We start from the raw sequence: 13,008 nt of genomic DNA, 5'->3' as shown, positions 1-13,008 counted from the left end.
TTTACCTATATTTACTTTGATTATAAGGAGCTGTTCACAGTTCAACAAAAACCTGGCTGCAACTGAGAATGCATAATTGTCGGGCACTCTTGCCATGTTTAATGATCTTTCCCTGGACTTGACAGTCAGTGTGGGTAAATATGTACATTTTTAATATTTTACTTTTAAACAATACAATATTAAGTATGACTTTCTATACGAGATAAATCAATGACAGACTGGAGTCATGGAGAGGTCAGGGATATTATTTGGCAGTATTGCTGTAATAACTGGAATTTTATTTCTGCTTTTGGGCTTTTGTTAAAATAAAAAAAACGATATGTGGAATAAATGTGCAATCGTAAGCATAAATGTGGATTTGCTATTGATCTGTGGCTGCACTATGACTCATGCGGCAACTAACATGCAAGTGATGCGTCACTCCGCTAACCACGTGATCTGCTCATCTATTCTTGGCGTTGAGTCTACCTTCTGTTCTCCTAAATGCTTACCTCTGTTCCCATGTCTTTCCATCAACTGATCCTTCTTCTACCTTAAATGCTCGTCCCAACCACCACGCCTGCGTCTCTTCTCCTCTTTCTCTGTTGTTTTTCCCGTCCTATTCTCTCTGTGTGTGTGATGTAAGAGCATACAGTAGAGACAGCTGCCCCAGTCTCTTCAGTTGATAAAGTGGGTCAACTTAGCATTCTCTCTATCAAGGCAGCTTGCTAACAACACAAACTGTGACAGACTTGTGCATTTGATATCTTGAGATTTTACCCTGTGCCTCGGCGAGGGGATATGAATCATAAGGTAACAGATAAATGTCAAACAGCCATTGAAAAATGGGAGAGATAATCCTCTGATCTATGCCTGTGTGAAGACCTATCCAAAGACAAACAGTGGAATGTTTCACCTGTCGTTCTGCTCCAGCCTGATTTCAGCTCCCCTGGGGTCTCTTGCCCAGGAACACGGCTAGCAAAGCCCACCCCTGCATAACGCTTCTGCGCTCGGCCTTGTCCACTTCGTACAAGAGTATTTTATTTTGCCTTGTACTTCTGCTAATGACAAAGCACACAATCCTCCCTGAAGGGATCATTTTATTGATTGCTAAGAGGAGTCTGGAGATAATTTATCAAATAATAATATAGACCTTTTTTTTTGTTTTTTTTCTTTCCAGTAAGCAATGCAGCTCATTCATTTGTGCTGAAGACAGTAGCAGTAATACTATAATCATAATAATGGTCCAAATGCAAAATTACATAAAAGCAGATCCAATTATGTGCAGAAATACAAGCATATACACCACTGCTCTCATTACCAGGCCGTGGTAGCATAGACATACAGGAGGCCAATCTACTGTAGTAATGAGGTAATATTGATTTAGAAGATCCCTCTTATCTGATTTTACTGCAAAGGGATATTAGAAGCTTCACAAAAGGTGTATCAAATTAATCAACTTCAGCTGAGGGTCATTATTGCCACCCTCCCCCATTTAAAATCTTAACATGACTTTAGTCTGTTGCTTCCAGAGAAATATTAGCAACAAACCGCTGTCATCAACAGGGCCACATTTTTGCCATTGTCTCATTGTTGGTGTTTGTTTTCAAAGATTATGCAGCGTTTATCTGTTCCCCATTATAACCGCTTCATTTTATGCTCTGTACCAACCTTTGTCTTTGTCCCTTTTTGTTACACAGAGGGCTGTCCTGGTTTGTGCAATGGAAATGGTAGGTGCACTCTGGGTAACAATGGCTGGTACTGTGTGTGCCAGCTGGGCTGGAGGGGCACTGGCTGTGACACCTCTATGGAAACTGCCTGCAGTGATGTCAAGGACAACGATGGAGGTAAAATCACAAACAGCACACTGCAATGCCTTCTGACAGTGGCCAGGCATCAACAGGGACTCTTAACAGACATGATTTGACTATAAAATTAACCAGCTTTGTTCTTTAGAATATACTATACCTGCTTTATGCTTTCCAGACTAGGTTGTACTCTTATACAGGTGGGGATGAGGAATGGCTTCCAGCCAGTCACCTGGACAACAGGTTTTTATTAAAAAGTGGAGTACCTGGCCCGGGGCCTTGAACATTCGGTGGCCCCAGTAGGAAGTCTATGCTCTGCCCTCTAACTAGCCCTGAGCAGAGCCAGGCACACACACAGATCCAGCCAGGGGGCTGCACCACTCTTTAGGCCAAGTGGGAGACGTGACTTCCTTTCTTCCAGACCTCATTCTGGCTTGAGCTATGTGCTAGCATCCCTTATTTATGCAGGGGCTGTTTTTCTTCCCATCACTGTACAGGGACCACACAGCCCTCAATGGCAAAAGCAGTGTGCTTCTGGGGATTTGACTGACTCCTGACAGTAGGGTTTATTTTTATCACCCATCTGGCCAGATAGGCCCCTGAAAGCAAAGGGTAGGGAGTCGAATGACCCACTTCAGCAAAGTAAAGTGCGTTGCACAGCAGCTCTTTCTGTCTTGTGTTATTTTATCTAAATTACAGAAAGGGAACCACGAGCAGTGCTAGAGGTGTTCAAATGGTCTCTGGACTGAGATGTACATAAATTGGCTGCAGTCGTGTAGTAAAAAAAGAGTCAAAATGAATAATGCCGTCCCTCAGGGCAACCTGGTAGCCTAATGGTTATGGCGCATACTACATAACACCAACATCCACGACTCGAATCCTGGCCAGCCGGACATTTGTTGTATGTCATACGCCCGCCTCCTTCCCCTCCTTTCCTGTCTGCCTCCACTCCGAGCATGAAATACAGGTATAAATGCCCAAAGAATAATGCCCTTTTTGGGTTTAGTTAGGTTCTAGGCACTTATCAGTGTACAAAAGGCTGACTTCCCTTCAAAATTGGTAGATATCTAATAGCACTATCAGCTCAGAACTGGCAGACACACGTCTACAGTCTGTTGTGGACTTAATAGAAAACTTCAAACTTTTCGTATAGACCTTTTATACGTTATAGTGCAATTTCAGGAGACGTACAAGCCAATAACTTGTAGTCATAAAGCCATTCCTCTGATGTGGAAAGCTAAGTGAATCACATATGCACAAAAACACCATAACTCCGGTGCCAAAAAGTATGCAGCAGGTGCTCTGACCTCACTTGTCTGACGAGCCATAATTTACCACAAGGCAATTTGTTTAACAAAGGTCTGTGGAGTGCCTGCAGACGGCAGTGCTTGAGTATGTATGGTGAAAGTTCCTTGTAAGTTTGGAGCTACATTTCTGCAATTGGAGTTGGGAATGTGTGGAGAATAAGTGATCTCCTGAGTGCTGAAAAATGCAAACTAATTCTTATCCATCATGCTGTATCATCAGGGAGGCATCTTAGCGGCCCCGGCATCATCCTGCTGCATGACAATGATCCCAAACATACAGCCGGAGTCATAAAGAACTTTTAGTGACAAGAACAAGGAGTTTTGCTGGAGATGGTACGGCCCCCACAGCGCCCTGATTTCACCGATGTGAAGTCAGTCTTGGATTACATAAAGAGAGAGCTGCAACTCAAGACAGCCTAAATCCACAGAAGGGCTATGACAAGTTGTTAGGGTCAATCCGTCTGCCATGCACCTTAAAAAACTGTGGGTTGGAGACTTAGTGCTGTTTCAATGTTAAGGATTGTGACAGAAAATTTAGATTTTAGTGGCTTTATTGCACTTTATATTGAGATCAGTGATAAATAAAAGCTACATATGGGACTATTTAAAGTGGTATTCTCATCTAACAGTATTTATATTTGTGCCCAAAACTTACAAAATGCTGCATGTGATTAGTTTCTTTTGCCAGGTGTGTGTCCAGACTGTTGTTTCATGAGGCAGTGTGTCTGTGTGTGTGTTTGTGTGTGTGTGTGTGTGTGTGTGTGTGTGTGTGACTCGTTTGACCTTGTCAGATGGCCTGGTGGACTGCATGGATCCAGACTGCTGTCTGCAAGCAACCTGTCACACCACCTCTCTGTGTGTGGGCTCCCCGGATCCCCTGGACATCATCCAAGAGACACAGATGTCCTCTACGCAGAGCAACCTGCAGACTTTCTACGACCGAGTGCGATTCCTGGTGGGCAGGGACAGCACCCACACCATCCCCGGAGCCAATCCCTTCGACGGCAAGTGAGTGACTTGTGCATTGCTCCCACCACGCACCGCCTCGTGTCAACCAGACAAAAGCTGTTAATCTGATAGCAAAGGATTTCTAGCACCAGCGTTCGATTAAATTTGCTATTTTTCTGCATTATCATTTGTTGTTCACGCACCGGATTCTCGTGAGATCAAGCTCCTCTAACTGAATCTGTCAAGTTATTAATTGGTGCACAGTTTAACTCAAAAGTGCTCCTCCAAAGTAATTTGTATTCCAGCTAGCATACCTGCTTTAGGTAATGAAATTTCAGGTGCAGGCATAAATACATCAGATTTATCTTGACTATGGTTATATTAGCACATGTTAAATATTTGCTTTTTTAAAAATTTAATTCAATTTTTTAAATATCCAGACCATGATGTTTATGCAAGAGAGGAGAGGCAGCTATAGTCAGTGCTGGAGGCTGAAATGGGCAGAGACTGTTGGCGTGCAAAGCCAGAAGGATGATGGACAGATGATGATGGACAAACATAGAATGTGGCAAGAAGCAAGCAGCATTCCCTAGCAAGAAAGCCATCTCATATTCATGTATTGTGATTACTTTTACTGTAATCCATCTGAGGCCCACTCCCAGAGGCAGAGCTCATGACACCCCAACCATGGAATTTGAGATCCTTTCATATCAGGCAGGATAGCAGTCAAAGTCCCATAAGATTCCCTGCCTCGGTTTCCCTTTGTCTCCTTCTCCTGCGATCTTTAATCACTCGTGAGGCTGTGTCACTTATTTGCATCCCACTTGCTTATGTATCTCTCTCATCTGGGCTTATTATACTCATGACACAAACAGACAACAGTCAAAACTAAATAAATTCAAGGTTGAGAATATTAGTTGTTTTTTTTTATGGTTAAAATAAATAAATAAATAAATTATAGAACGGTGTCAAATTGGGGCTTGGTTCTGTTTTTTGTTCTTTCACTTTTTTGAAAAATGATAGCAGAGGGTCGTGTTTTCAAGAAATCACTATTTTTAGTTCGGCAGAGCTGTTGCTTAGTATTTTTTAAGGTAAAATTGATTTCAAAGTGTCCCTGCTCAAGCAGGCTCATTTCCTTTAGTAGACTTTGCAATATAACACATCTTAGTAGTAGATGCTTGCTGAAATGTGAAAATCGTGCTTGCCAACCAAATGTTGTCTGTTTACCTCATTGTCGACAGTGAAAAAAAGAAATCAGTCTTTACACTGCTCAAATTCAGCATGTTGCTCTTTTTGGACTTAGTTATTGGTGTATAATGTTCAGACATCAGTAGTCAATCTGTCTGAATAAAAAGGAGAAAAATCCATATGAATTTCATCAGCTGTCTTCACTCTCAAACTCTCCCTGATTTTTAAACTTTTAGGGGGAGTGTCAGCTGATACTTGAGAGAAGCCGTGTGACATTTTCCCTCATTGACATTTTTCTGGCTTTCAAGAACCACTCAACATTTTGCAGTTCTTCACTGGACAGAGGAAGAGGCGTAGAGGGTTGAGTAATACTCTTGTCTCTCTCACAAGATGCCGCCATAAATAAGTAAAATGAAGAATCCAGAGATGAGCTGCAAGATTGGAGGCCTCGGCTCACCTAAAAATATCAGTGATAATCTATTATTCATGCTTGGTATTCATTCCCCACCCACTGACAGATATGAGCAGTTATGACAGGGGTCTCTGGGCTTCAGATGAGCCTTACAGGCACGGTCTGGGCATCTTCCTTCCTGATATGCCTGCCCTGGTCACCCGATCATCTCTCTATTGATCCGCTAACCACTTCCTCATGCTAGTAGACATGTTGGACTGCTATTTCTGATGTTTCCCACCACAAAAAGCTGCAAAGGTGCCACTGAATAAAGCATCTGCCACTGCATAAAACGTCTTGATTCTCCAGCCTGACACATAATACAAGAGGCTGCCTAGGCCCAGCAGTGGATGCTGACCAGAATAGTAAACAGGGACTTTGTCTATGGAACAATTTGGGAAAAGATTGATAGCTGGCTTATAATAGCAAGGCAGAAGCTATTCGCCTCATTTACAAGCTTGAGCTTTTATTATTTTAGTTAAAACTCTTATGTCAGCATTAGGGCGTTAATTTTTTGTTTGTTTGCTTCTGTGATTCCTACCTTCTTTTAACAGCGTTGTATATTTGGAGAGCTTAAAATTTACATTGACGTCTCCTAATGTTACACTTTCCAACATGCTGCAAAACATAAAGACAGGGAGAGAGAGGGCTGCAGTGACATGCTTGCATTTGCAGCAGGATTTACCCTATAATCAAGTAATTTGCGTGGGTAATTATGTTTTTGTTGCCTCTGTGGTAATGGTACTATTTATTAGCCTTGCTCATTGCAAGTTCTCTATACTTAAGTCTGGCATGTACTTTTTAGTGTGTCTGAAATACTGCTGTGAGGAAACAGTGTAGTTTTCTCACGATTACATGCTGGTAAAAGGGGTATTTTCAAAATTTTTGACAGATTTATAGTCAGTAACTGCTGTATGTCTACAACATTGTGTCGCGTTTTTTTTCACCAAGAGTTGTTTAGTTTCATTAAAACTTTAATTTGTCTTTTAGAGTGATGTGGCCACCTCTGGTGAAGCAGGCAGTTTGTGCTAAATTAATATACCAGTCGAATTTTTCATGAAACATGATTACAGCTAATTAAAGCTGCACCCCTTCTTCTCTCGCCATGCCGTATCCAAAAAACATATCAAACAGCAATCTTGATTCACACCCTCACTTATAACAGTTGGATACAGATTTTTTTTCAATATCAACTGGAATAGTTCAAGTTCATCATGTCAAAGGTACAAGCGAGGTGTCGGAAAATCCACCCCAGCACTCCGCCGGACTAAGCCTTGTAATCCATAATCCTGAAAGAACGTAAACCAGAGATGATTTCAAGTCCGGGGGCTTCACCTGTTTATTTTTCACTACATGTCCTCCGTTGCCCTCTGCGGATGATATATGATAAACTGGAGGTTGGAGATATTGCGAAGCCCTTTTCCACTTTTGCGAATCCCCTTGGACTCGTAAAATCTTGCACAGAGGGGAAGTTTCTGCGATGAATTCTTCATGCTTCCTTCGCTGCTCTTTCTTTCGGTTGTATTTGATGTCAATATTTAAATCATTTGTCTTGACAGCGAGGAATCATCTTCCCATGTGGTTCACAGAGGCAGGAAGGAGATAGTTCCAATTTCACAGCTCCATCTGAAGAAAATGTGGATGATTGCCTCTTCAAACAAGACTCTAAAATAAACTATCGCCTTGAATGATTAATCATAGGCAGCCAGGCCAGCACTGAGTTAACTTTAGCAGAAATTCTATGTAAATGCGTCCAGATAGATGTTTGGCTACGAGCACACAGGTTCGGAACAGTATCTCCTTGCTTGTTTACAGTGCAGTAGTGGACAGCCAAGGTCTTCTGAAGGAGACCTGGCCTAATTAACATAAAACTGGGTTCCTGGGGACTAGGATAGTGTGGGGTGAATGATCTTGCCTCTGGTAAGGACATGTTGAGGGCAGCTACTAACACGCTAGTGTTAATTGTTTCCAGTGCGTGGCAGTGTTTAAGACCCAAATGTATTAAAAATAGCCATGGTCTAATGAAGAAGTGGCAGTAAGGCATTTGTTAGGGGACCAGTGTTTTTTGCAAACGACGACAGAAACTATGGCTGACCATGAGTTGGGCCTTGATAATGACGAGGGCAGGCGTCGACGAGGGAGACGTGATACAGCAAGGTCCAAACTCATCAGTTCAGTAAGATTAGGAGGTGAATTTGGATGACTTCCCACTATTGATTGGTGGGGACTGATGATCAGATCTAATTTATGCAGCTTCTGGAGACCTGATGTCAGTCTGGAAATCTGTTGAGGTCTTGATAATCAGCCAAGCAAGTCTTGCAATCTGCAGTCCTATTATTTCCCTCTCTTGCATTCTGTAATGGAAAAGATAAATCCTCTCTTTTTTTTTTTAATTAGAGCAAAAGCAAAGTAAAGCTTCCTTATCTCATTATCCTACCATTCTGGATAGAAAAACCCTCAGAGACATCCTAGGAGGTGTTGGTTTGCTCTGTTTCAGTTATGGCTGTTTCATTTTATTGTGTACAGTATTTCTTTTTGATAACATCCGTACCCTCTACTCTACTGATCTTACGAATTTCTGTGGCTGGAAGGAAGAAATGCTATACTTTATATTTCCATTACTGCTGTGTACATGGAATCACCAATAGGTACACCTGTACAATACGATGCTATAACCCTAATAACCCTAAAAAAAAATCCCTCTTTGTCAAATTTATAGATGACAAACCTCAACATTTTCAGGTTTGTTGATTAATCTACTGTAATTTTTGACTTGTGGGGATGTTATATTGGACTTCTTGTATGTTTTTATCCATTTATATTTGCTTATTTAAGGGGGAACAACAGTGTGTAATTGGCAATATAAAAGAACAAAAAAAGCCCTGCAATATAATTAATGCAGGCACATTGTTTTTTGTTGTCTCTGGGCTAACAGTGTTTCATTATTGCTTGTCTTCCTCACTCCCATGCAGCCATGCGTGTGTCATTCGCGGACAAGTAGTGACCTCAGATGGAACGCCACTGGTCGGAGTCAACATCAGTTTCATCAACAACCCATCGTACGGTTACACAATCACCAGGCAGGATGGAAGGTAAGAGCCTGCTTTCTTTTTTTTTCTTCTTTTTTTTTATGTATCACCACACGTAGAGCAAGAAACAAGCGATGCAACGCGAGACCACTAACCGCTACATAAATATATTGCACAGAGATGTGACAATGATATTTATATTATCGTCAAACACAGAGGTTTTAGCTGAATCCTAATGAAGGGAGGAAAAAAAAACACAGTTGCCACAGCAAACTGTGCCGGCATTGATCTGCTTTGTGCTTTCATTTGGTCCAATTTTGGAGTTCTCGGCTCAATTCCCAGAGAAATCAAACAAAGCCCTTCTGGTACACTCATAAGTTATGCTTCAGTAGCAGCAGGGAGGGGAAAGAATAAAATATGCCAATTCAAAGCATTTCGCTGGAGCTACAAAACATAGTGCGAATGGACATTACTTATTTGACAATAGAAGATTTGGAGAAATAAGCGACTCATTAAGGTGCGGGCTACAGATTTTATTTGCTTTGCGTGTTTATCCTCTCAATATAAATGAATTATGATTTATGAAATGGTTAAAAAAAAATGGTTTTGACCCTATCATTAATTAGCTATGTAGTTGTTGCCCTTAAATAATACATCCTAATGTACTGATTCTTCTGTCTCCTCCCTCAAGAAGCCATAAACTCATCGTCCAGCTTCTTTCACCACTAGAACCTTTTTTTTGGAGAAAGATAAATTGTTTTGGGGGGACGTGTTCTACATAAGCAAGTGGAAAAAGTCTCTGTGTGGCTTTCTTTGAGCAAGCTGCTTTGGCATTGGGAGAGTTTCTCAGAGAAATCCACACAAAAACCTCCGACTGATTTGAATGTGTTACTTGGAGTGAAACAGAAAGACCTCAGAGGAAAATAAACTAATAATTTAGTTTTCTTTTCTCAGTATTTTTTGGATCTAATTTCACAAGCGTACAGTATACACCCACAACCCCAATACTCTGGTATCTCTCATAGTAGTCAGTGTCAGTAAGACCTTGTGGCAAGCCAAGCCCCTCTATCACAGCGCAGCATGAATTGGTGTTTGCTCTCCAAGCCCCACTTCTTCCTGACACTTTTATCAGTCACTGACACTCTAAAGGCCCACATCTTTGCCGCCGGTTTGATCTTGATCATTCCTGCTTCCCCTCATTCCTTCCATCTTCTTGTCGTCCCCCCCTCTTCTTCTTCCTTTTACAAAAAATCTCTCATTTCAACCTCATCATCCTCACCTTCTTCACTTATTTCATCTGCTCTCCATCCCGTCACGGTTTCCCTCCTCTAATCTCCCGCTGCCCTTAAGCCTTTCCTTTCTGGGCACTACTCTTTGACTTATTTCCTGTGCTTTCCTCAAAACCAGGTCTCATGTCCTTTCTACTGCACTGACTTCCCTCATCTCTATCATTTTCCCATTTATGCGTGTCCCATTTTTCTTATGCATCACTCAGTTTTTTTTTTCTTTTTTTCTTTGCGAACCCCTATACTCTTTCCTCCCTTCCAGCATATGTGTAAACACTACTCCATCTCCCAGGTTCCCCTGTAAACATGCCCAGTCTCCTGCAACTCCCCTGCAATCACTGTAAACAGGCTCAGTGCAGCGTGAAATCAGAAATGCACCTGTTCAGCCACTTAGAAATGGGAAAGCTGTCTCAACTCATTTTTATGATGTGTTCTTTATTGTCCAAGGGCTTAGTTTTTGAAATTACCTTTTCCACTATCTTGGAAAGTTTTCTGGCCTAAACAAAAAAAAGGTTAGTTTAGTTACTTTACAGCTGTGTAGCCATTTTCTGATCGGCTGAGCAATGAGACAGAGCTTTTCCCTTTTATGCCTTTCTCCAATAATGACTAAAATGCCGACATGGCTTTTAGCTCATTACATTATTAGGTGCTTGCAAGGACCTCTGTAGAGGCCATAATATATATGCAGGGGAAGTCCCGTGTCCACAGGACTGCTTGCAAGTTTATTCGAAGCATTTTGCTCAGATTTATTATATTTCTATGTTTTTATGTCCTCATTCATTCATACTAAGTTTTTGCTGTGCCCTTGACTTACTTTCACATCAGGTAGATATCGTCCAGTTCATTATAAATATACATTGGTTGGCAAATGATTGTGTATAATTTATATGAGGCATGCCAAATTCATTGGCAAGGTTAACTCCCTGAGCTTGATGCATTTCCTGAGGGCACAAGCAAGCAAGGCTGTTGTAGGTAACTTAATAAGTTTTGTCACATGGCTTAAGGCTGTTGTCATGATTGATAACAGCCAGTGAATCCCTTCATTGATTGGCCGCACTGCCCATGGGTATCTGTCCAGAAGTGTTTTGAGTGTGCTTAGCCTGAGCCTGCCAGGTGTCATGCAAATTGGCCGGCTGCATGGCTACTGACAGATCACGGCTGCACACGAGTAGCACTGTAACAGCTCTGCTCTGCAGCCCCTGGACTGCTGGAGAAGCTCGCTCGGCTCACACCAAGCCAAGGGCGAAGCACCAAGGGCGGAACAAGCCATTGTTTATCACCATGGCCAATCAGATGTTTACCCTCAAGGGAAGTTAGACCGAGCAGATCCTTTATATAGTAGCTTGAACCAAAAGGGAGATTGCCTAGTTTAGAGGTCACTATTTGGACCTGCTTACTTACCTGTAATTTGGAGAAGGTGCCTCCTGTGTGAGGATGCGACCCTGTCCCAGGGGCCTGTAGGTGACCAGGTGCTAATTGGCTCTTAGAGAGAAGTGACAAGAGCTGCAGAAGTCCACTGCAGGTGCAGGCATGCTGTTGTCACCATGCAGCAGCAAGAGATGATGACTTTGCCAAAGTGCAGCCTGTTTACTGAGACACACTCAGGTCAGACCAGAGGCAGAAGCCCTTTAATGCAACAGCAGATGGGATTGCATTGCAGGGCTTTTAGACTGATGTTAGAGTGGACAGCCTTCGTCTAAGGGATCAATAAAGAAGTGGCGGCTGCCTCCATCCTGCAGCACAAACCTCTCTCTCTCACATATAAATGTGAGCACATGAGCAGTGCATTACACACACATACGGCTGAAACAGTAAAGCCTGAAATCTGCTATTTTACACTGTTCAAATAAAATATTCTGATTATAATACTGAAGAGATATGCTTTCAACATTGTGATCAATAATCCTATTGTATTTTCAGCGTTTGTGGGCCTGAAAGATAACGCTAAATAAAAAAAGGCACTGTTTCTTTACAGCCTTCATTTTTTAAAAACATGAATTTATTACAGTCTGCCTGTTATAACAACACTCAATAGAAAATTCAAAGTATTTATTATATTTACTGTAAAATGTGGTACGGTTTAATCCTTAACACGTAATTAATTACAAGCATTGCTAATGTGAATTTTCACTGTGCTTATTTGAAAAAATCCGCGTTTCATCTTGAAAGTGTGTGAATTCAATCATCCCCGCTGACGCTGTGCACGTCTGTGTTCCAGTTTTGACTTGGTGACCAATGGGGGTATTGCCATAGCCCTGCACTTTGAGCGCGCTCCATTCATCACCCAGGAGCACACTCTCTGGTTGCCATGGGGACGTTTCTTTGTCATGGATACCATCGTCATGCGGCATGAGGAGAATGACATCCCTAGCTGTGACCTCAGCAGCTTCACCAGGCCCATTCCCATGGTGTCGCCGGCTCCGCTCACGGCATTCGCTGGCACCTGCGCCGAAAGAGGGACCGTCGTACCTGAAATCCAGGTGATGATCCGCCCTCCCCACCCTCCTCGCAGGTTGCAATCTACGTGAGTCTCTCCCGCAAGTGATTCACGCCAAACACCTGGGAGAGACTCTGAAGACTGTTCGTCAAGTGCAAGTGTAATAGTAACTGTCTCGTGGCAGTGCTGCGATTTTATCTCCCGAGTTTAGTTTGTAGAATTCGGGCAATTTACAATGTGCATTGTACTGTCTCACTGCAGAGGGATGATTATTACCTTGCACACAGAAACCTACCGCAGCATTTTGGTTAGTAGTCCCTCACATTAAGTACCACTGGAAAGGCTTTTACGTTGCACAGTTATATATATATACAATTACATAGATGTGTCTACATGTGTTTGTGTCTCGTTGGGCTTCTGTGTGCAGCAGAATCTGTGGCTACTCTATGTCTAGCAGGCATCTCTGTGCCCTTCTCTCATTACTCTACCTCCCAGTTTGCTTCATAAGATTGATGGCATATCAGTGAATTTAGTACGCAGTTCAGTCTATTTATAGTAGCTTTGTCTTTGCTATT

General features: G+C 42.2%; 1 protein-coding gene across 1 annotated transcript in view; it reads left to right on the top strand.

The window, feature by feature from the left end:
* The window catches only part of tenm4 (teneurin transmembrane protein 4), a 114,556-nt gene that overhangs the window by 63,053 nt on the left and 38,495 nt on the right, over positions 1-13,008 (top strand). The window contains exons 14-17 of the mRNA XM_008293040.1: positions 1,680-1,826; positions 3,886-4,102; positions 8,654-8,773; positions 12,215-12,476. Coding sequence (XP_008291262.1) covers positions 1,680-1,826; positions 3,886-4,102; positions 8,654-8,773; positions 12,215-12,476 — 746 coding nt within the window. The remainder of the gene's footprint in view (positions 1-1,679; positions 1,827-3,885; positions 4,103-8,653; positions 8,774-12,214; positions 12,477-13,008) is intronic.

This window comes from Stegastes partitus, unplaced genomic scaffold, assembly GCF_000690725.1.
Source record: "Stegastes partitus isolate 25-593 unplaced genomic scaffold, Stegastes_partitus-1.0.2 Scaffold853, whole genome shotgun sequence".
Taxonomy (NCBI): domain Eukaryota; kingdom Metazoa; phylum Chordata; class Actinopteri; family Pomacentridae; genus Stegastes; species Stegastes partitus.
Note: the sequence above shows the minus strand (reverse complement) of the source record. Positions and strands in the feature narration are given on the sequence as shown.